We start from the raw sequence: 24,829 nt of genomic DNA on the forward strand, positions 1-24,829 counted from the left end.
TGGGGCCCAAGAGTTGGAGGTTGCTGTGAGCTGTGATGCCACAGCACTCAACTGAGGGCAACAAAGTGAGATTCTGTCTCAAAAAAATAAATAAATAAATAAAATATGTGACAACAGAAGCTTTTGGTTTCTTAAGAAAACAAAATAGACTAAAACCAAACACATACATAGCCAGTTGATCCTAGAGCCAGCCATAGTTTAAGATTTCAAGGCCTTACGTTTTAGGGTATGGCGTATGACGGAAGAAAACAAAGTACTGAAGATGTGGTGTGTGCCTTCATTCAGTCACAAATACTGTAACAGCTACTTTATGCTATGTCCTTTGTGAAGTACTAGAGATACGGCGGTTAGCAAATAGATACAATTCCTGCCTCACAGAGTTTATATTTTTGGCATTCATCTATTCAGATTAGCAATTAAAAATTCTATAAATGTTTTACAACTTCTGTAAATGTAAGCCAGGCATAGTAGCATGTACCCTTTGCAGCTATTCCAAAGGCTAGCGGCAAGGGATAACAGGAGCCCACATTTTACCCGAAAGACGTATTTGCACTAGAATGTTTATTACAGCTCAATTCACAATTGTTAAGGCGTAGAATCAGCCCAAGTGCCCATCAATATATAAATGGATTAATAAACTGTAATACATGTATAACATCAAAGAAATGGAATACTGTTCAGCCATTAAAAAGATGGAGACTTTATGTCTTTTGTATGAACCTGGATAGAGTTGAAGAACATTCTATTCCTTTTACAGTAGTGCCAAAGAAGATGAAATACCTGGGAACTTACCTAACAAAGGACATGAAAAAGCCCTATAAAGAGAATTATGAAACCCCAAGAAAAGAAATAGCAGAAGCCATTAACAAATGGAAGAACATACCACATTCATGACTGGGAAGAATCAACATTGTTAAAATGTCTATACTACCCAAAGTTATCTACAGATTAAATGCAGTCCCCATTAAAATACCAACATCACACTTTGGAAAAGTAGATTTGGAAAAAGTATTCAACGTACTCAGTACTAATATGAGACCAATAGATAAACAAATATACACCCACGTGCTTTAATGGGAATGGCATTGAATAGGTAGATTGCTTTGGGAAGTATAGACATTTTAACAATGTTGATCTTCCCATCCATGAGCATGGCATGTTCTTCCATTTGTTAATATCCTCTGCTATTTCCTTTCTTAGGGTTTCATAATCTTCTTTATAGAAAATATCTAGGTATATTCCTAGATATTTCATTTTCTTTGAGACTACAGTGAAGGGAATTGTGTCCTTGATTTGCTTCTCAACTTGTCTGTGATTGGCATATACAAAGGCTACTAATCTGTGGGCATTGATTTTGTATCCTGAGACATTACTGTATTTCTTGATCACATCCAGGAGTCTTGGGGTTGAGTCTTGGGGGTTCTCTAAGTATAAGATCATGACGTCAGCAAAGAGGGAGAGTTGGCCCTCCTCTGCCTGCATTTAGTCGTCTCCTTCATGTCCTTCTCTTGCCTGACAGTGTTGGCTAGAAGTTCCAGAACAGCGAGGAATAGTAGTGGCAACAGTGGACAACATTTTCTGGTTCCAGTTCTAAGTGGAAAAGCTTCCAGTTTTACTCCATTCAGTAATTCAGCATATTAGCTGTGGGTTTATCGTAGATGGCTTCATTCAGTTTGAGAAATGTGCCTCCTATGCCTACATTCTTAAGTGTTGTTATTAGAAAGGAATGATGAATTTTATCAAGTGCTTTTTCTGCCTCTGTTGAGAGTATCATATGGTCTTTGTTTTTGCTTCTATTGATATGGCGAATTATTTTTATGGATTTGCATAAATTAAACTAGCCTTCCATCTCTGGGATGAAGCCTCCTTGATCATGTTGTATAATTTTTTTAATGTATACCTGTCTTCTGTTAGCTAAGATTTTGCATTAATATTCATCAGTGAAATTGGTGTGTAGTTGTGTAGTTCTCCTTTTTAGTTGGGTCCTTTTCTGGCTTTGGTATCAGGATGATGTTTGCTTCTAGAATGTGTTGGGGGAAGGTTCCTTCTTTCTCATTGTTTTGGAATAAGTTCTGTAGTATAGTTACAAGCTCTTCTTTGAAGTTTAGACAGAATTCTGGAGTGAAGCTCTCTGATCCAGGGCTGCTGCTGTTGTTGTTGGAAGCTTTTTTTTGAAGCTTTTTTATTGTTTCTACAATTTCGGTCTATTTAAGAGATCTGTTTCTTCCTGGTTAAATCTAAGGAGATTGTGTGATTCCAGGTATTGGTCCATTTCCTCCACATTGTCAAGTTTCTTGTAGTAGTCAGAAATAATCTCATGTATCCTGTGTGATATCTGTTGTTATTTTTCCTTTTTCATTTCTGATTGAAGTTATTAGAGATTTTACTTTTCTGTTTCTAGTTAATCTGGCCAAGGGTTTATTGATTTTATTTACCTTTTCAAAGAACCAACTTTTTGTTTCATTAATTTTCTTAATGATTTTGTTTTCAGTTTCATTTATTTCTGACTTAATTTTGGTTATTTCCTTTCTTCTTCAAGGTACAGGATTAGACTGCTGTTCCTTTTCCATTTCGGTAGGATGATTCATTAGGTTATTGTTATGCTCTCTGTTTTTTTGGATGTAGGCATCTAATGCAATAAATTTCCCTCTTATAACTACTTTTGCAATATCCCACAGGTTTTGATATCTGATAGATTTATTGTTGTTATGTTCAAGGAATTTAATAATTTCCTCCTTTATCTTTTCCTTGACCCAACTGTCATTTAGCATAAGGTTGTTTAGTTTCCATGCTTTTGTACCGAGTTGAAAAGTTTTGCTGGAGCTGAGTTTTACCTTTATTGCCTTGTGATCTGAGAAGATACAAGGTATAATTTCAATTCTTTTAATTTTGTTGAAGTTTGATGTAAGTCTTAGGATATGGTCTATTTTGGAGTATATTCCATGGGCTGATGAGAAGAACTTACATCATCGGGATGGTGTATTCTATATATGTCTATTAAGCCCAGTTGTTCTAGGGTTGTTTTTATGTTCCTTGTATCCTTGTTTAGTTTCTATTTAGAGGATCTCTCATAGGGATGTTAAAGTCCCCTTCTATTATGGTGTTATAGGATATCATATTGTTCAGACCAATTAAGGTCTGCTTTATAAATCTGGAAACATTTAAGCTGAGTACATAAATATTTAGAATCAAAATGTCCTCTTTTTGTATTGTTCCCTTGACCAGTGTGAAGTGACCACTTTTATCTTTCTTAACTTTAGTTGCTTTAAATCCACTTATATCTCTAACTAAGATTGTGACCCCTCCTTTCTTCTGATTTCCATTTGCCTGAAATATTGTCTTCCAACTTGTCACACTGAGTCTTGTTTTGTCCTCAAGGTTAGTTGTGCTTCTTGGAGAAAGCATATAGATGGCTTGTGTTTTTTTATTCAGTCTGCCAGCCTCTGCCTCTTCGTTGGGGAATTCAGGCCATTAACATTTATTGAGAGAATTGATAGATGTGGTACAGATCTATATGTCTTATTTTGTGAAAGTCTGTTGCTTAGTTTTATCCTTTGTGCCTTTATTGAAGCTAGGTTTTGTCCTTTAGTTTCTGGGTGTTTACTTTACTAGTGGTCTATTGTGATGAATCGTGTGGAAAGTAGGTCCAAGTATTTCTTGTTTAGCTGGTCTTGTTGTGGGAAATTTCCTTAATGTCTGCATATCAGTAAAGGATTTGAGTTCTCCATATATTTTGAAACTTAGTTTAGCAGAATACAGAATTCTGGACTGAAAATTGTTTTGGTTGAAGGTAGATTATCATTCTCTTCTGGCTTGGAAAGTTTCAGCTGAAAAGTCCACTGTCACCCTGATGGATCTGCCCCTGTAGATCAGTTGGTGCTTACTTCTGGCTGCTTGCAGAACTTTGTCTTTGTCTTGACTTTGGACAGGTTCATTACAATGTATGTTGGAGATGCTGTTTGTGTCGAGATGACCCAGGGTTCAATATCCCTCTAAAAGGAGTTTGTAAGAATCTGTGGTGGTATGTGGGAAATTTTCATTTATGATATCCTCCAGTAGGGCTTCTGTTTCTTTGGCACGTTCTTCTTCCCCTTCAAGGATTCCTGTAGTTCATATGTTTGAACACTTAGTGTAGTGCCATAATTCCTTAAGCTCCACCATATCCTTTGTATATTATCCATATCTTTCATCTATTATTTGGTTCTGTTTTTTTATTTCCTTTTTGTTATTTTTCACATTCTCATCAGTTCCCTTCATTGTTTTTGCCATCCATCTCAAATTTTCCCTTTCTGTCATTTCCATTATTTCTGTATAGGTGGAATCCTCAGGGGTAGCTACCGCTTGCTTTCTTGGGGGCTTCCTGTGTTCTGGTTTTTCTTGTTGCCAGAATTTTCTGTTGGTTCTTCCTCATGTGTATTTTCTTCTTGTTCACTTCCTTCCCCTAGTTTTTCCTCTTACTACCTCCTTCCTTTTGAATTACCTTGTCTCTGTGCTTAGGTATGGAAGTGGCTTTGGGGGATAAGGTCAAAAGGAAAAGAAAGGTAAAGAGTGAGAAAAGAGAAAGGAAAGGAAGAGATAAAGAAAGGGGGGTGGGTGAAAGGAAAAAAAATTTTAAAAAGGAGAAAAGAAGGGCAGGAAGAGAGAAAGAGACAGGAGAAATGGTGGTGTTCAGCAAGGTGCTTTGACCCACTCCCACAATGCCAGGACTCTGGAGGGCCAGGTGGGGAGGGTCCCTCAAAGTCAGGAGCTCTTTACCAGTCTGGGTAGATGCAAGAACCCACCTCCACCAAATATAGGGTAAAATCAGCAGTATGCAGCAGTCGGGCCTACCAGAGGCCAAAGCTAGAAGGCCACCCCAGACTGAGCTCCAGCCCTCTGTGAGCCAGACCAATGCCGTGCCCCTAGCCCAGGCCTCAGAGTGAATAAATGGAATACAAACTGAAATAGAATAAGGAGATCAGAGAAAAGAATAAAAAAGCTATAAAAGAATAAAGAATAAAAGAATAAAATAGCTAAAGAAAATTAAAAATAAAATTATATATGACAAAGAAAAGAGAAGGCTATCTTAATTGTTGTATTACATGGGAAAAATGAGAAGTAGTGGTTAACATTTTAAAAATTAGAATAGTTGGCTTCAATTTATAGTTAGAAGTAAACCTTCCAAGTATATGTCATGCTGTTTCCAAATTCATTTAATTCATAGAATTTACTTTGTCTCAGAATCTGCATTCATTACCAGACCACATAGCCGGACTTTTTTTTTTTTTTTAAGTTATTGTAAATAACTTTTAAGGCAGTGGGATATGTGTAACACACTTTAAATTCATAAGACCAGGTTTACTACTACTTTTTTTCTTGTGGGTTTCTCATTAATTTGGGTAAGGTTTTTTAATTTGTTGCTTCTCTGTTTTGCCAATTCAAGATTTAGTTTTTTTGGTGTTTTTTGTTTTGTTTTGTTTTGTTTGCATTTTTGTCAGATATTTTGAACATCCAAATAGTATGATTTGACCTTGTTGGTCAAATAATAACCAACAAGGTGGGACCCAAAATACTAGAATTTGTACACTACTATTTGCAATTCCCTTATAAATATTGAAAGAAAAAGCCTTAGTCTTTTAATGAAAATTTTAAAGAATGACAAATGAGTAGTGGGTCTGCTTTAGAATTTGAAAGCCTTTCAGAAATTCTTTTGCACTTTATTGGAGGCAGAATTCTGTGCTCACTATGCCAAGGGTTAAAACAGGAAGAACAGTAAAACAGTAGCTTGCTATTTTTTCTGTAGTGCTTTCAACTGGAATGAAATTTTATCAACAAAAAGTTGTACAGGAAGCTTATTTATGATGGATGAATTTTATACCAAGTTACTATGTCAGACTTGATAGTATCTTTTTTTCCCAGTACCATTTCAAAGCATTTGGAAACTACCACTTTTTCATTAAAAAATGGGATGTGCATAATAATTCTTAGTTGATTTATTTTTCATGTGTGAGCATCTTTATATATTCATATCTTCCCCTCAGAACTGGGTAGAAAAGGCTGAAAAGCAGGCTCTTCTCTCTGACACACTTGACCTGTCAGAACTCTTCCATCCAGACACATTTCTTAATGCTCTTCGCCAAGAAACTGCCAGGTAATTAAAATGAAATACTTTGCTTATTTGTCCCTGAAGGTAATTATATTTTGCTTTATTGACTTCCTATTACAGTACCATTGATTATCAAGAAATAAAATTGTTGTTGAAATACCTATAGTTGTATTTTGTGATAATATAATTTTATAAAGTTAACTTTTAGTTTAAAAAGCATTGCTTTTAGTTATGATGTATTTTATTACAATTGAAAGGGATGCAATTTAAATTTTATAATTTTTATGATTTATTCCGACTTGTGTTGTCCAATATGGTAGTCAGAAGTTATATAGAACTATTTAAATGTTAATGAATTAAAGTAAAATAAAAATAAAAAGATTATTTCTCCGTCACTTTAGCTACATTCAAAGTGCTCGTTATCCACATGTCTAGTGGCCACCATGTTGGGCTGCATGAAAATATTTTTATCTTTGTAGAAAAGTCTATTGAACAGTGCTGACCAAGCTCCCTGGTGAGGAACACGACTTGATGGTTAAGATTAAGCTCCTTTTTATACCACACTCAGATATCAAATCATATATGGACTATAATTTTTTAACAAGTTAGAATGTAATAAAAGAGACACTACCAAAAATATACTCAACAAAATTTAGTTGTTTAGTGACTTAAGGGATTTCAATTTGTACTGCCTCAGAATATTATAAATATCAGTATTTCAGTTCAGCTAGAACATCTCTCATGTGCCTACATTTGAAGATCATGGTCTAAATAGAGGCTATAAAAATGAGGGTGGGGGAAGTCTTATTCTTAAGGCACTTATTACATTAAAGAAGAGACTGTCATGCATGTATAAACAGTTAACTTTGGAAACTTAGTGTGAAATGTAAGGTATTGTACATAGTTTAATAGATCTGATTGTTTATACTTGGTAAATATTTAAATTTAAAATAAATAGAAATATATCTATCTTCAGTTGCTCTTCATATTTTAATGCCTGAGAATTATCACTTTGTGACATTTGATGCTTTACCTTTATAGGGCAATGGGTTGTTCTGTGGATAGCCTTAAATTTGTAGCCTCATGGAAAGGTCGACTTCAAGAAGCAAAGCTGCAAGTTAAGGTACTAGACTAACGTTAGATGTTTATCTGAGTCTGAAACTTATCACCAATTGATGTAAGAGCTTCTGGATTTCTGGTTTCATTGTTACCTATCTATAATGTGAAATCAGCAGACTTAAATTGTATTATCTGTGTTAAAAATTACGCCTGTGGCTCAGTCGGTAAGGCGCCGGCCCCATATACCGAGGGTGGTGGGTTCAAACCCGGCCCCGGCCAAACTGCAACCAAAAAATAGCCGGGCATTGTGGCGGGCGCCTGTAGTCCCAGCTACTCGGGAGGCTGAGGCAAGAGAATCGCTTAAGCCCAGGAGCTGGAGGTTGCTGTGAGCTGTGTGAGGCCACGGCACTCTACCGAGGGCCATAAAGTGAGACTCTGTCTCTACAAAAAAAAAAAAAAAAAAAAAAAAAATTAGAGTATTTTAAGGATTATGATAAACCGACTTATAATGCAAAATACAGGATCTTTTCATCCAAAAAATAAGAATGTTAAGAGCACAATATTTGGAAGTGCAACTTTTGGTAAAAAAAAAAAAAAAAAAATTATACAAATGATGAAGTTATTTTATGTTGTATTTTCTAAAATTTAATTTAATAAATATTTACTTTACAATACAGGAAATACAGGTTGAACCTCCCTAATCTGAAAATCTGAAATACCCCAAATCAAAAAATTTTTTAACGCCAATATGACACCACATATTGTCCACATGTGTGGCTGAATGACACCTTTGCTTTCTGACAATTCAAGGTGCACACACTTCATTTCATACACAAAGTTATTACAAATATTCTATATAATTACCTTCAGGCTCTCTCTCTCTATATGCAACATAAATGAAGTTTGTGTTTAGACGTGGATCCCATCCCCAAGATGTCTCATTATGTAAATGCAGATAGTCGCGCTGCATGTGACACTGTGCCCAGGACTGGCCACCCAGGCCATGGTGGTCCCTCACGATTCCAGCGGCGCTGAAAAGTTCCTGCTGCCTGGTGACATCCGTCATGCCCCTCCTAGCCCCTCTGAGTTATCAGGGAGCTCCTGGTGCGTGAGTCTGTGGTGATGCAGATATAAACAAACCTTCTGCACTGCCGGCCGTATGACAGCACGTGCAATTACACACAATATAAAATGCTTGGTAATGGTTATCTTTCTGGTATGCAGTTACTATCCTATACTTTTTATTGTTAGTTCCTCCTCCTCCTCCTTATTAATGAAAGGTAATGGTAAGACAGCCTCAGGATGTCTTCAAGGAGAAGGAGGCTTTTACCGCAGGACATGACAGCTCAGTGCATGCCAGTGCCCCCGAAGCCCTTCCAGTCGGGCAAGATGTGGAGGAGGAAGACCTTTGGTGATCTGACTCTGTGCGCCTACGCTAAGATGTGTGTTTATGTCTTAGTTTTTAGCAAAAAAAAGCTTAAAAATAAAAATGTAATTTTAAAAAGAAAAATCCTTACAGAATAAGGATATAAAGAAAGTATTTTTGTACAGCTGTATAAGATGTCTGTGTTTTAAGCTAAGTGTTAAAACAAAATAGTTAAAAAATCAAAAAGCGTCAGATAAAAAGGATCAGAGCTCTATAGTGATAGGCTTTTTACTGTACCATTTCTAGGTATAGATATGTCTAGATACACAAATACTTCCTGTTGCTTTTCAGTTGCCTACAGTATTCTGACAGTCACTTGCTGTGCAAGTTGGTAGCCTCAGAGCAATAAGATGTAGCTTCCATGTGTAGTAGGCTGCACTGGCTACGTACACTTTCTGGTGTTCACACAGTGATGACGTCATCTAACAGTGCATTTCCCAGAACGTATCCCCATAGTTAAACAACACATGACTACATCTCAGAATCCAAAACAAACCCCCAAACCCAAAACATTTCTAATCCCAAGCATTTCTGATAAGGGATACTCAACCTGTATGAAATGTAGTATAGAGAAAATTAGACCTAATCTTGTTCTCAGAGAGTTTACAATTTGGAAGCATGTTAGTTAACTGTTAACAACAAAAAAATAAAACCATCTGTGATGATATATTTTCTTTGCAGTGTAAATTTTCTTTCCTCTTTTTCTATTATTATAAAAATTCAATCCTTTTATAATAATGATCATTCAAACATTAAGAAGTGTTTTAAAAGTCTGTTCTGGAAACATTTTCTTCAACTCCAACTTTCTTCCAATATCACTAGCTCCTCTTCTTCTACCATTGCCCACCATCCTTTTCTCATTTCCACACCTAGAATTGCTCTTTTAACATTTTTTTCCACTCCTAATGTGACACTTAGTATGTAGTGTTATGATTATCTCTATACGTCCATCTTGATCTGTCTTAAGAGAGTATAATGTCATCGAGGACAGAGACTTTGTCTTGTCCATCTTCAGATCCCCAGGGTCTAGCCCAGCATATCACATGTAATCAACTTTTTAAATTCAGTGTAAGACTATAGTTCCTTAACAATTAACCCTATGTGGCCAGCTTTTTAGAAGTTCCATTTATATTATTCAATGAATTTGTTTCCACAGTGCTTCTACTTTCTAACACACTATATAATTTATATTTATTTTTATTTTTATATTATTTATGTAATTTATATTTATATTATTTTATATTTTCTTTTAGGTCTATAGGTTGCCATAAAGTTCTCACTTAAAGCTAAAGGAATTAGAAAGGTTCTCTTTCTCCCTCTGCTTTTTATTTTAACCTTAGCCTCTAGCCCATAAGGAGAACTACCTGAGCTCTCACTGGTGATCATACATTGTTACCACATTGTTAAGAGAAGGAGGAAACGTAAGACATGTATAAGCTGAGGATATATCATAAGCGAACACGTAGAGACCGTTTACCTGGCCACGTGGTCTTTGGCAGCTGTGAATGACACAGTGCAATGGGAGCACCATTATTCACTTATAGGAGTGTAAACCACAAAGGAAGGCAGTTTTACTGTTTCGAGGTGTATTCATATCCCCAGAAATACATTGTCCCTAGTCTTATAACATGGAAATGAAGTTACGCACACGCAGAAAATTACAAGCTTATCTGGTTATGTTTTGTAGATAGGGGAAAGGCAGACTGACAGGCAGTAAAACAAGATTCTTGTCTTAGTTTTCAAAAAAAGAGCCATGTGAGCTTTTTAAGCAGTTAACGGAAGAGTCTGAGCCGGCTTTCAGTTATAATGGATATAGATAGGACAGGTGTAGTGGCTCACCCCTTTAATCCTCGCACTCTGGGAGGCCAAGGCAGGTTGATCACTTGAGCTCAGGAGTTTGAAACCAGCCTGAGCAAGAGCAAGACCCATCTCCACTAAAAATAGAAAAACTGAGGCAAGAGGATCATTAGAGCCCAAAAATCCCAAATGATTGATTGAATGTTTTTAAGCAGTTGTGGAACTTAGTACTAGAATATCTGTAAATCACCTCCCTTTCAGCCTGCACGTTAGATCTTCTCCACGGCTGTGAGAGGATTGTCCTAGCAACATTGCAAGTACTCAGTAGCCTCAGGTGGCTGGTGAGAACCATATTAGACACCTCTAGATAGAGAATTCCCTAGAAAATGTAAGTATCCTTTGGTCTTTGAGGTTTTGTCAATAATGTGTAGTATTTTCTATCATTAAACACTTGTAACAAATATGGGAGCGAGATTAATAAAAGGAATCTATATATTCAAGAATTTTAAATTTAGAAACCTTTCTCCTTTTTCTCTGTATTATCTTTGCTAAAGTACATTTCAGGAATGATTCTGAATGTATTCCTCTAAAAAAATCAGTACTTTCTTAAATATAATTTATAATCACAAGTACCAACATTAATAATTCCTTAATCATTTAATATCAATTTAAACAACAGTATTTACCAGTTTGACTGAAAAAGAACCCTTTGCAATTGTTGGTTTGAACCAGCGTCAAAATAAGATGCTCACATTGCATTTGGTTCTTATTCATCATAAGTCTTTTTACATCTCAATCCAATTCCTCTTTTTTTTTTTTGAGACAGAGTCACTATATCACCCTGGGTAGAGTGATATAGCATCACACGGCTCACTGCAACCTCAAACTCTTGGGCTCAAGCGATTCTTTTGCCTCAGCCTCCCAAGTAGCTGAGACTACAGGCGCCCGCCACAATGCCCAGCCATTTGTTGGTTGTAGTTGTCATTGTTTGACAGGCCCAGGCTGGATTCGAACCTGCCAGCTCCTGTGTATGTGGCTGGCGCCCTAACTACTGAGTTCCAGGCACTGAGCCCAATTCCTGTTTTTATTTTACATCATCATTTGTTACAGGAACTGGGTCACTTCTGTAGAATTACATTCATTCTGTATTCCTCTGTTTGTTCCTTTATGGCATTAACTTTTGTACCTGTGCTCCCTGTTTATTACGAAAGGAAGTTGGTTTCAGAGGTCTGATCAGAGGCACATTTTCAGCAGGAAGAGGGAACTGCTCCACATGTGGCAGGGTGTGCTTCACTTTCATTCTGTGGTGAGGCACGCAGTGTGTTGTTAGTTTACTGTTTTTAGTAAATGCTAGATTGATCCGTCTGTGACAGTTGGCTTCCTCATGTAAAGTTCCGCCTCAGTCTTCCATCTTATAGTTTTAACCATTAACGCTCATTGCCTGAATAATTAGGGGTTGCATACTGATTAATTCTCCTATTCTTTCCACATTTCTCAGCTGGAATTCTTTTGTAGAAAGCCTCATCAGCTAAGTCTAGCTGGTTACCTGGATACAATGAAATACAACTTATATGGAAAATAAAGAATAATTGCTCAAATTTTTTATTTAAACTGTGAATATTCAAAATATGCCTTTGGCACACTATTTCTAGCAGTGTCCAGTGGCATTTTTGTCCTTGTGAGCGTTGTCTGTATTGAAAGTGTCCATCATTTGCATCGTGCTCTTCATTGCGGTTGTCCCTGTCTTTGCCCTGTACGTACAGCCTCTTCCTGCTGACTGCCCTCTGGCATCTTTTTTGTTTGTTTTTTTGAGGTGAGGATAAACCTATATAGTGAAATGTAATATCACACGGTCAATTGCACAAATCTTTAGAGTACAACGTTTTGATTTGTTAGTAAATGAACAGACCTGTGAAGCCATCTTATAGAGCAATTTTAATCTTGTCCATCAATTTTAATATTTTGTGGTAATTTTTTCTCAAAAGTGGACCAATTGGTTGCACTAACACCAGTACATAGGCACAGCCCGGCACGTCCTTGGACTTAGAGAGCAGGATGTCCGGCTTCCAGCCCAGAACTTTTGTACTGTCAACAACCAAAAAGCTAATTAAATATTGGGCCATACTGAAAAAGGCAAGAAGATTTTTGTTCAGGAGTGTGCCCGGTGCCACCCTGTGAGAAAGGGAGGCCAGCACAAGACTGGGCCTCGTCCCCACAATCTCTGTGGGTGGAGACAGATGAGGCTGCTGGCTTCTCTTACACAGACACGGGTGAGAACCAAGGCGTCACCCGGGAAGAGGATACACTGATGGAGAATCTGGTGAAGCCCAGAATACATCCCTGGAACAAAAACGATCTTCGCTGGCATTAGGAAGGGAGAAAGGGCAGACTTGATAGCTTAACTCAGAAAACCTACTAATGAATAATAGTTGGCCACTGCCTGTTTATTACAAAAGAGAAATACCGCACGTCTTTGTTTTATGTGTACCATAATTTGATTGGTCTCATCTACCAGAATTAAAATCATGAATGAGTGACAGAATATTTTTGTTGGACAGTCTTGATTTAACTAAATAGTTAAATGAATATGATTGTCTTTTGGATTTTGATAGTGATTCTAGTTCAGTAAATGCTATCCCTGTTTTCCCTTTCTAAAGGTAAGATTAGATTCAATTAGTGATGTTCACCTTTTCACAAAAGTAGTAAATTGCCACCCAAAAACCTATTGAAGATTGGTTTTATATTAAGATTTATGGGCGGTGTATGGCTCAAGGAGTAGGGCACCGGCCCCATATGCCAAGGGTGGTGGGTTCAAACCCAGCCCTGGCCAAAAAAAAAATAAAGATTTATATAACTTATTATGTGACTATATTTAAATAGGGGAAATCTCTCCACTGTTTCAGAACCAAACAAGACTCACTGGTATTTTAATTGGTGTTCATTAGCCTGTGAAAGGTAAGGGCTGGAGAGAAAGTAGCAATGTGTACTTTGTATTTTTGAAAGCAGTGTGTCAGAAGATCTATGAATGCAAGATAGTCAAGGTGGATAAACACTGGAGAAACTAAACAAATGAATACTTTCCAAGAAGATATATGAAGCTAGTATTACCAAAGCACTGTACTTTCATTTTCAAAATTTCTTAAATTTACACTAAGGTTACCTTAGAGAAAGATGTTAATTCTCTTTTTTTTCTTTTTCTTTCAGCCCTGCATTGCATGTCAGGAACTTTTCATTAAATTTTCTAAACTTTGTTCTATTCTTTAAAAGATGTCAGAATTCTAAGCATAGTACCCGTTTCCTCTTTAATTACGTATTTCTTCCCTCCCTTTTGGAGAAAGAATAAGTTTTTGGCTTTAAGCACTGTATTTCTATTAATCTAGTGTCAAGACACCTACAGTTATATAACTGATGACATTAACAATTATTTCTAAAAATATTTGCTTAAAAACAAGAATTCAGTCTAAAAGAAGTTTACAGTGACCAGAGCACTAGACCAGGTCTTACCATCCTTACTCCTTTTTTGTCATTACTGGAGAGTGTCGCCTTTGTTCAGAAGATGCAATGCAGTCGCTCCTGACAGCCCAGACATTAATGCTTGTTCTAATGGTCTGTGTGTTTCCGTGGCAGATCAGTGGTTTATTACTGGAAGGATGTGGTTTTGATGGAAACCGACTCTCCGAAAACCAGCACGACTCACCGAGTGTGTCGTCAGTTCTTCCTTGTTTTATGGGCTGGATCCCACAGGTAACACATTTTAACAGGCACAGACTTCTGTGTCTTCAATCATTAATTAGATTATATCTCTTCTCTTTTTTTTATTATTGGAAGTTCATTGAGGGTACATAGATCCAGGTTACATTGTTTCCTTTTGTTAGATAAGAAATATATAAGGACACTCTTATCATTGTGTCCCGCCCCAAAAAAGATTATATCTTTTCAATAAGGTATTTTTGGCCTATCTATTTTTCTAATCTCACCTGCATTTGAACAAATTTACTGCCAAAATACTTTATCTTTCTAATTTTTTAAGATGTATAGCTTTAAAACTTTCATTTTGTTAGGGAAAGAATAACACAGTTTTAGTTTCTAAAGAATTGATAGCCTGGGGTGGCGCCTGAGACTCAAGGAGTAGGGCGCCGGTCCCATATGCTGGAGGTGGTGGGTTCAAACCCTGCCCCGGTCAAAAACCACACACACACAAAAAAAAAAAAAGAATTGATTGCCTGGTTAAGAAGAAGGTTTTGATGATAATAAGAACTGTCATATATTGTGTTCCTCTTATTTTCAGCAATGTATTCTAAATGCCTTATATTCTTTATTTCAAATACTCCTCAGAGCACTTGTTCAAGGAATATATTATTATTCCCATTTAAAACATGAGGACACATGCTCACACAAGTTAGACGACTTTGCACAATTAGGCACATAGAAAGTGACCGGATCAAGGTATTCCGAGGTACCTGGCCTTACACTACATATACCATGTTGCTGTGCTGCTGGTGAGCAGATGAAGAAAACAATCTTGATGAAGACTTGTTTGGTTAACTTTTCCCATTCAAAACCTACAATTATTGAAGTTATTTTCAATATTCAAAAATATTTCAATAATTGAACTTGAGGCATATACGCCTTCAAAATAGGACAGATGAAACATAACTTTAAAAAATTTAAGAATTTAAGTATAGGGGCGGCGCCTGTGGCTCAGTCAGTAGGGCGCTGGCCCCATATACCGAGGGTGGCGGGTTCAAACCCGGCCCTGGCCAAACTGCAACCAAAAAAATAGCCGGGCATTGTGGTGGGCGCCTGTAGTCCCAGCTACTCGGGAGGATGAGCCAAGAGAATCGCTTAAGCCCAGGAGCTGGAGGTTGCTGTGAGCTGTGTGAGGCCACGGCACTCTACCGAGGGCCATAAAGCAAGACTCTATCTCTACAAAAAAAAAAAAAAAGAATATAAGTATAAAGTGAATAAACTTTAAGGTCTTGATACTATATCTCATGAGCAATGAAACTACTTCATGTATTGTTCATTATAAGAAAATTTGCTTTATAAAATAAAAAACAAAAGTATCAGAATATATGTGGAAAAAAAAAAAAAACTGGCCAGGCATAGTGGCTCACACCTGTAAACCTAGCACTCAGGGAGGCCAAGGAGAGGGGATTGCTTAAGCTCAGGAGTTCAAGACCAGCTTGAGCAAGAGTGAGACCCCCCATCTCTATTAAAAATAGAAATATTATCCCTGTGTAGTGGCTGGGGGCATTTCTAGTCCCAGCTACTTGGGAGTCTGAGTCAAGAGAATCACTAGAGCGCAAGAGTTTGAGGTTGCTGTGAACTATGATAACACCATCATATCTACCCAGGGCAACAGAGTAAAACTCTATCTCCAAAAAAAAAATGAGCAGTGCCTGTGGCTCAGTGACTAGGGCACCAGCCCCATATACCGAGGGTAGCAAGTTCTAACCCAGCCCCAGCCAAACTGCAACAAAAAAATAGCCGGGCGTTGTGGCAGGCACCTGTAGTCCCAACTACTTGGGAGGGTGAGGCAAGAGAATCGCCTAAGCCCAAGAGCTAGAGGTTGCTGTGAGCTGTGACACCACTGCACTCTACCAAGGGTGACAAAGTGAGACTGTCTCTAAAAAAAACCTAATGGACCAGGCACAGTAGCTCACACCTGGTAATCCTTACACTTGGAAAGCCAAGGCAGGAGGGTCACTTGAGGGCAGGAGTTCAAGACCAGCCTGGGCAACAGAGAGTGATCTTTCTCCACAAAAGAATAAAAATAAAAAAATTAGTCAGACAATGCCACTTACACCTGCAGTCCCAGCTACTCAGGAGGCTAAGGTAAGAAGATGGTTTGAGCCCAGGAGTCTGAGGTTGTGAGTTATAATCACCACTGTACTTCAGCCTGGATGACGGAGCAAGACTTGTCTCTAAAATAAATAAATAAATCTAAGAAAGCTGTAACAATAAATAGCAATTTTTGCTCAGAGATCTCCGAGAGTATCCTCTGACCTAAAGAACATACATTGCTATGAAACTTCCTTTTGTCCCCCATCAGCTTCATTTTCTCTAAAATCAGATTAATTGTCACAACTGTCAGATGAAAGAGGTTGAAAGCTCTATAATTGTGAATTATAATCTTGAAATTACAAGAAATTTTTATCAAAGTTGGTAAACTACAAATTACTCGTATTTTGTTTTCAGGTGTGTGAACCAATTGAAAGCTATATACAAAAGTTAAGGCTAGAATTTGCCAGTGGTTATAAATATGTTCTTTATGATAACAAATACATTCTAATAAATACAAATTATGAGATGGACTAATTCTCTGGAAAATAGAATTAAGTTCATGTGATGCTTTGATGAGGGGGTAAAAAGAGTAGGATTAGTATAAATTGATTCACTTAAGGACAAATCCCGGTAACAAAAATAGAGCATGGAGAGTAACTGTCTAAGAGTAATACAGAAGAGAGTGACCGAGAGTGATGCCCACATAACTGGCCACACCTGGACCCAGAGCAGGATGCAGCGCCGTGTGGACAAAGCCCGTCTGTGCCTGGCTTGTATGAAAAGCAGGGTGATTTCACAGGGCCAGGCAGTGATCCCTTTGCAATATTTTACTTCAGGTATCATTTCTATCCAGTTTCATCATACTTTAAAAAACTCAGGATTAGAAAAGCTAAAAATAATTTGAAAAATAGCTCACGTAAAGAGAGCAAATGAATTGTGCATTTAGCCTGTGAAAGACATGACTAAAAACTAATATGAATTCTTACTATTTTTACATAGGGGTTTTGCCCCCGGCTTTTGATCTGCTTTGTGATATGGAAGGGGAGGGTTTATGTCGGCACTCCCACGCCGCTGTCCCCCTCGCTTCCTTTACCGTGAGCTTCCATTCCCCTGTAATGCTACTACTTTCAGAATCTCTCTCGTACACACAACAAGGAAAGAATCCGAGACGTGCTCAATGTTTCAGAACACACAGTTTTGGACCGCAGCTGACCTAAATTCCAGTCCCAGCTCCCAGGCTTACGGATGAGGTGATTTAGGCAGAGTACTTAACCTCAGTGAGCCATTTTCCTCATTTGAAAATTATGACAATGAGGTTTCTATGGGTCCGTGCTGAAGATTAAATATGTCCTTACTTGTGTAAAGTACTTCCGGCATACGGCCTCACATATGGTAAGCCTCGTTTATCCTGTTGTTAATATTTAAAAATGTATTTATAAGAGTATGATAATTATCTTACTTCCTATGGTGCTTTGTAGTTTAGAAGCCATTAAAAACATACAGGGGGCAAGGCAGATTGAGGGGCAGCATGTGTGCATGCGTGGCTGTCCGCAAGAACTCGAGTTACGCTGGGAAAGGCAACATGGTTCACCTGGAGGACAGGTAGGGAGGGAGTCGGAGTAGAAGGCCAGCACCAAGTGTGAAGAGCCAAGTAGCCAGGCACGGAGTTTAGACACCTAATGGTCAGGGGAAAGCCACCGAGATTCCAGAGCAGGAGTGTAGTAAGATCAGATTTTTAGTTCTAGAATGGTCTAAAGTGAGAGGGTGGATAATAGATTGCACAGGTAAAATACCGTTATACTTACCTTTCAGAGAAATCTTGTGAGTTTGGTAGAGCAGGTTCTCTGTTTTGCTAATGAAGGAATAAAATCAGTAAGTGACTTGCGTTTCACAATGGTACCACTAGTGTTTCAGCAATAATCAGCATTTATTTGAGCTGATAGTGTAACAAGCACTGTGTAAGTTGTTTTACAGATATTTCAGCCTTGCAGAAATTTTGAAATGGGGATTATAATCTTCATTTTAAATTAAGAGATCTGAGGGTTTAAGAGACTATTTCATTTGCCCAAAATTATATAGTAGGTAGCAACTAAGATTTAAATCCAGGTATTTTCTTAAACTTTAGGCCTAATACTGAGCCACCTTAACCATATAAACGGTTTGGAAAACTACAGCCTATGGGCTGAATCCAATGTATTTCCTAAATAGACCATGAACTATGAATGGCTTTTACCTTTTAAAAAATTGAAAAATGCAGAAGTATAGTATTCCATGACATGTATGAAATTCGGTTTCAGTGTCCAAAATGAAGTTCTATTGAGAAAGCAGCTGAGCCCATTTGTGTACGTGCTGTCCGTGGCTGCTTCCAGGCCACAATGGCAGCGCTGAGTCCTCGTGTCAGAGACCATGTGCTATGTGGAGTCCAAGAACATTTACTATCTGGCCCTTTATAAAAAAAAATCTTGATCCTGTATAAATGAGTAAACTTTCCAACTTCTGCTCAGATTAAAAGCATTATTTTAAGAAAATTGTTTTTTAGAGGAGCTACAGCTGTTTTTAATAAATTTTACAGAATATGGAGTAGAAAAGAAACATCAATCACATCAATCTTTTTTTTTTGGAGACAGTTTCTCTGTTTCCCTTGGTGAACTGCTGTGGCATCACAGCTCACAGCAACCTCCAACTCCTGGGCTTAAGCGGTTCTGTTTCTTCAGCCTCCCAAGTAGCTGGGACTATAGATGCCCGCCACAATGCCCAGCTATTTTTTGTTGCAGTTGTCATTGTTGTTTTAGCTGACCCGGGCTGGACTCGAACCCACCAGCCTCATTGTATGTGGCTGGCACCATAACCACTGAGCTACGGGTGCCAAGCCAAAGGAACATCAACATTTTAACACATTTCTCCTTGGAGGGAAGAAATTCTTCCCTCCAAACTCTTCCCTTTTAAATTCTTTTGAGTGTAAATCAAAAGAAATACCATCGATTTATATAAGCCAGTGAAAAGAATTACTTTTCCCATTTATTCCTATACCTACTTTGTTGCAGAAAGTCCAGAATTCTTTAATTAGCTTGGATGAAATAACACAGTTCAGAACTTTGGTGACTCAACTTTTATAGGCCAGAAGGAGGTTTTTTTCACAAATTATTTCCACAATATTATCCAACACCCAACAGCCCCAAGTAGCTTCATTCCAGCAAACCCTGTCTTTGCACAACATCGCTTTGCAGTAGGCTGCACCTTCAGTTTTCAAAGAACATTTTAAGTTACAGAAGATTAAAAAAATCTCTTTGACATTGTTTTAATATGTGACTATGCGTAAAAAGACATGAGCAACACATTCAAAGACTTTTACTGGGGCAGCAGGAGGAGGCTCTATCATCACCTCTGTTTTTAATGCAGTGTACTTTGTGAATAACAAAATTGGAAGTATGAATTTAAGGAAAATTGAAAAGAAGTAAAATGTTGGTTAACTATCAACCTAGTGTTTCTGTTTACCGTCATGTGCACTATTAATAAGAATAACATAACCAACACTCAGACCATTCATTCACACTACAGTTCCAGCTCAGTGCTGTTGGCTAAATCAATGTAGGTACGAACTAATATGTCCATTTATCCTCCAAAGCATTAACTTTTCCCAAAGCATTTCTCAACACATTTCTGTACAACATTATTCCAGGATAATTCTCTGTGAAAAATTGTTCAAACACAATTAATAAGCACAGTATTTCCTCCCTTTGGAAATTCTTGCATTACAAGCTCTGAAAAGTCCCAGAAGTTATCACACAACCTTCTCATGCACCTATAGCCTCCCGTCCATCAGGATTTTGTATTGCACATGAGATTTGGGGAATAACGCTTTACGGCATCTCGGTCGCAGTGATGCCTGCTCTGGGTTTCCCCAGGAAGTTGGTCTGCCTTTGTTCCATCCTTCCAGTCAAAATGCTCCTTAGGGTTTATCAACCCCACACCAACATCACAGTTCTGAGCCAGCATGATCCCCAAGGACTTAGATATTCCAAAACCACAATTGACAATTCAACTTCAGAAAAATTGTGTTTCCAGGAAAATATAACTATAAAAGATTCCACGAGCCGCTCTGGAAAACAGTATTATTTTATATTATTTTTTATAGATATTAAAATATTATCATCTTTTATATCAAGATATATATTGAATGCTCTGTCTTGTATATACTATGGTTTAAAAATAATAAGTATTTAATATCTTTTCTGTGAATTTTTGTCCTCAAGGACTTACTATGAAAGTAATGCTTTCATGTTGCATTATTGAAAATTATGAGGGGGCTGGGCACCTGTGGCTCAGTGGCTAGAGCACCAGCCACATGCACCAGAGTGGGTGGCTTCGAATCCAGGCCTGGCCTGCCAAACAACAATGACAACTGCAACCAAAAAAAAAAGGCCAGCTGTTGGGGCAGGTATACCAGTGGTCCTAACTGCTTGGGAGGCTGAGGCAAGAGAATCACCTGGGCCCAGACGTCTGAGGTTGCTTGGAGGTTGCTGTGAGCTGTGATGCTACAGGGCAACAGAATGAGACTCTCAGGAAAGAAAGAAAGAAAGAGAGAAAGAGAGAGAGAGAGAGAGAGAGAGAGAGAAAGAAAGAAAGGAGGGAGGGAGGGGAGGGGAGGGGAGGGGAGGGGAGAGGGAGGGAGGGGAGGGGAAGGGAGGAGAGGAAGGAAGGAAAGAAAATGAGGGAAGTATCTCTCTTCCAAAATAAACATTCTGAAAGATTGCTAGACATTCCTGATAGAAAAAAGTCTTCAAAATATGTATTCATTTGTAGCAAGTTGTTTTGTTACCTGTTTTGAGATATTTTCCCCAGAGGCACATTACTAAATCATGCCACTTACATACGCACTAAATCTCTGATTTCCTGACATCTCCCTTTCATTGACTTGATTCATACACATTCAGAAAGCAGGTATTAGAGTAAGTTGGACTATGCGTAAACTGATGAGAAATAATATTTTTTACCTTCATATGTGTCTTATTATAATGAAGTTGATTAAAATTAGACAATTAACGTAATCTAGTGATTTTGTTTACATTGTGTTTTGGTTTTGTTTTTTGTTGTCTATTTTGTTACTTTCTGTAGTTTGTTGGCTGAGTGACATCTAATGTGTAGTACAATAGTCACCCCTTATCTGTAGTCTCAGTTACACAGTCTACCATGGTCAGAAACAAAAGGAATCTAATATAATACAATATTTTGAAAAAAACCATATCCACATATTTTTTCTTACGGTATGTAATAATTGTTCTATCTTATTATTTTTGTTAAGCTCTTACTGCATCTAATTTATATTAATGAATTAAGCTTAATCACAGTTACATATATCTGGGAAGAAACAGCATACACAGGGTTTGGTACCATCTGCGGTTTCTGGCATCCACTGAGGGTCCTAGAACGTACCCTCGTGGATGAGGAGGAACTACTGTGTCACCATTTGCCTTTGTAAACCGAATTGTCTTCTTTCTTTTTTATTTTATTTTTTTGAGTCAGTCTCACTTTGTCACCCTGGGTAGAGTGCCGTGGTGTCATAGCTTGCAGCAATCTCAAACTCTTGGGCTTAAGTGATTCTCTTGCCTCAGCCTCCCAGTGGCTGGAACTAGAGGCGCCCACCACAACACCTGGCTATTTTTGTTGTTGTTGTTGTTATTGTTGTCATTGTTGTTTAGCAGGCCCGGGCCAGTTTCAAACCCACTAACCCTAATGCATGTAGCTGGCGTCCTAACCACTGAGCTACGGGCACCAAGCCAAGAATTGTCTTCTTTGAAATACTAGTGTACCACTTGCTATTTGTAGAATATGTGTGCTTTTAGGCTGCTTTGCCAGGCGTATGAGAAGTTAATTTTCTTGTGAGACATTTAGGGTTTTCTTAGACACTTTAGGGAAGCAGAAAAATTTTGCAAGATGTTTGTTTACATAATTTTTTTCTATGAAAATTTAACTGGTTCAAATAAGTATAAAATTTCAGATTTTAGCCTCCTTATTGAACTGAGATAACCAGTTTTGCTTTTAATAATGGTATGATGTATCAACACATTAACCACTTTAATCATAATTAAAAATTTTAATTACACAAAAGTTTGTTTACATGTAATATGATATGAATTATCTGTAAGTTGACCACCCAGGGGACTGAAAGCAACCAGTCAACATAAGGAACTAGGCCTGTTGTACTGATGCGTACATGTGTAGGTCTGCTCTGTGAAAATCAGGTGAGTAGTTGGGCAACTATGGAGGTTCAATCTACTGTGTCTCCTTTACTGCATGGATTGAACACAATGTATTTGTTAATAGTTATTAATAATATTTTAGTTTCATCCAAACATTTTGGTCCAGCAGGGTCTTATGCTATGCCTGTTAAACATATTAGAGAGAGAACTGGGTCACAAGAGTTTAACTGAGTGAAGCAACATTCATGGGACTTCTGTATGCACAAAGCATTATGCAACAGTGAGAATCCCAAAAGTACGTAGTTTTGTTTCTACCTTGACCATTTATTTATTGGTAACTTAAGCAGGTCCATTGAAAGTTTTTTACAGAAGTAATAACATTTACCCCTTCCAAGATTGTAGAGAAGCAGTGAGTGAAGTATCAAGAATCTGCCATGATACTTTGCTTTGAAACAAAGAAAGTGGCCAGGTAACCCCAGCACTCTGGGAGGCAGAGGCAAGTGGATCCCTTGAGCTCAGGAGTTTGAGACCAGCCTGAGCAAAAGCAAGCCTCCCATCTTTATTAAAATAGAAAAACTGAGGCAAGAGGATCGCTTGAGTCCGAGTTGGAGGTTGCTGTGAGCGGTGACACCACAGCACTCTACCCAGGGTGACAGCTTGAGACTCTGTCTCTAAATAAATAATAAATAAACAAACAAACAAAGCCTACAACTAAGAGCAGATATGGAAGGATTTGGGAAATATACATAAAAACTAGTGAATTGTGAGTAAATTTTCAAAGAATCAATGTTGCGTTATTGTTAAGTTTCTAATTTAAAGAGACATTTTCTTCACATTCAAATAGATTGAGAAAATCTCCTGACTGGAAAGGAATAGCATTGTGAGACATTTAACACGTAGTGTGCTGTTTCTATTTCATTGTTGATCACAGAACCAAAGGGAAGCAAAACAAATATCAGGTGGCAGAAAAAAGATAATTTAAGACCTTTCCTGGGATTAAAAATAGGCTTCATGGCCACTTCAGTTCAACACAATATGTAATGTTTGTCTGCTCTTTGCTAAAGAATTTCTTGGCAACACCAGAAAAATGCCTAAAATTGGCCAAAGGAGTTATGACAATGACAGTAATTTCTGAATCCTGAAGCTGTGCCATGTAAGTAGAATTGGACAAGAGGTAAGGGATTAGTCAGTGACAACAGCTGAAAATTCCCTTTACTCCAAATCCTACATTTCTTTCCAAGACCCAACTCAGGATTCAGCTTCTCCATGACTTCTTATTTGATTAATATAATCCAGAGTAGTATTTTCTTTATTTTGATTTTTTAAAGTATTTTCTTTATTTTGATTTTTTATCAATGCAAACACAAAGATTCAGGACAGATTTTTATCTATTTGGGGAAGGATTCTACATAAGAATGAATTTTATTATGTGAAAATGTGAAACTTAGTAAATGTGGAATGTAAATGTCTTAGCACAATAACTAGGAAAATGCCAGGAAGGCTATGTTAACCAGTGTGATGGAAATGTGTCAACGGTCTATGAAACTAGTGTATGGTGCCCCATGATTGCATTAATGTGCACAGCTATGATTTAATAAAAAAAAAAAAAGATGTTAGGAATGCATCATTTTTCAAAGGGTCTTGCTGATATATATCAAGGACCAGAATAGTCAGAGCAGTGGTTTCAGAGATCAAGATACTGCCAGCTAGACACAGGCAGTATGTCCCTCCTCCACAGAGAGGAGCCAGAGTAGTAAGCAGAGTCTCATTTCCAGCAGATAATCTACGATTCACCTGAGCTGTATTTGGGCTGGCATCCCAACAGGGAGGTTTTGTGTTTGTTTCTTTGGTTATCTAATAATATGTTCATTATAGTATATTGCTATATTTTAAATCAAATTTTTTTTAATCAGGGTGCATATGGCCCGTATTCTCCTGATGAATGCATCTCCTTGCCTGTTTACACAAGTGCTGAAAGGGATCGTGTGGTAACCAATGTCAGCGTTCCGTGCGGGGGCAACCAAGACCAGTGGATTCAGTGTGGAGCAGCTCTGTTTCTAAAAAACCAGTAGGATCACGTGACAACAAAGGCTGTCTTAGCAGAACAAACCTTTATTGCTTCAGCTTTAAATAAAATGTAATATGTGGCCAGTCTACATTTGAAATGTTTAAAACATTACCAGATAGTTACCCTGTTATTGATTATATAACTTAATGGAGTTAATGTTCAAATACCTTTGATAATATTAAATGTTTCTGTGAGGAAGTTCACTTTTCAGTGGCTGAAAATGATTTTTAGGTAAGAGGTTTAAATGGTGTATTAATAATAAATATTTTGGCTATCATTTTTGTGTCATAATTAGTAAAATATGATACAAGTAATAATTTCTTTAGTCTTCCAATGGTTTTAAATATAAGTACTCTTTCTAAACACTGAAGAATGTATGTTTTAGTTATAGTGAATGAATACTACAT

General features: G+C 37.6%; 1 protein-coding gene across 2 annotated transcripts in view; it reads left to right on the plus strand.

The window, feature by feature from the left end:
- Positions 1-24,627, plus strand: part of DYNC2H1 (dynein cytoplasmic 2 heavy chain 1) — a 306,843-nt gene extending 282,216 nt beyond the window's left edge. For both annotated transcript variants that reach the window (XM_053562839.1, XM_053562840.1), the window contains 4 exons: positions 6,021-6,130; positions 7,127-7,208; positions 13,995-14,111; positions 24,268-24,627. In XM_053562839.1, the coding sequence (XP_053418814.1) occupies positions 6,021-6,130; positions 7,127-7,208; positions 13,995-14,111; positions 24,268-24,426 (468 nt within the window). In that variant the 3' untranslated portion in view covers positions 24,427-24,627. The remainder of the gene's footprint in view (positions 1-6,020; positions 6,131-7,126; positions 7,209-13,994; positions 14,112-24,267) is intronic.
- Positions 24,628-24,829: the final 202 nt, after the last annotated feature.

Source organism: Nycticebus coucang, chromosome 14 (genome assembly GCF_027406575.1).
Source record: "Nycticebus coucang isolate mNycCou1 chromosome 14, mNycCou1.pri, whole genome shotgun sequence".
In the NCBI taxonomy this organism is placed as follows: Eukaryota; Metazoa; Chordata; class Mammalia; order Primates; family Lorisidae; genus Nycticebus; species Nycticebus coucang.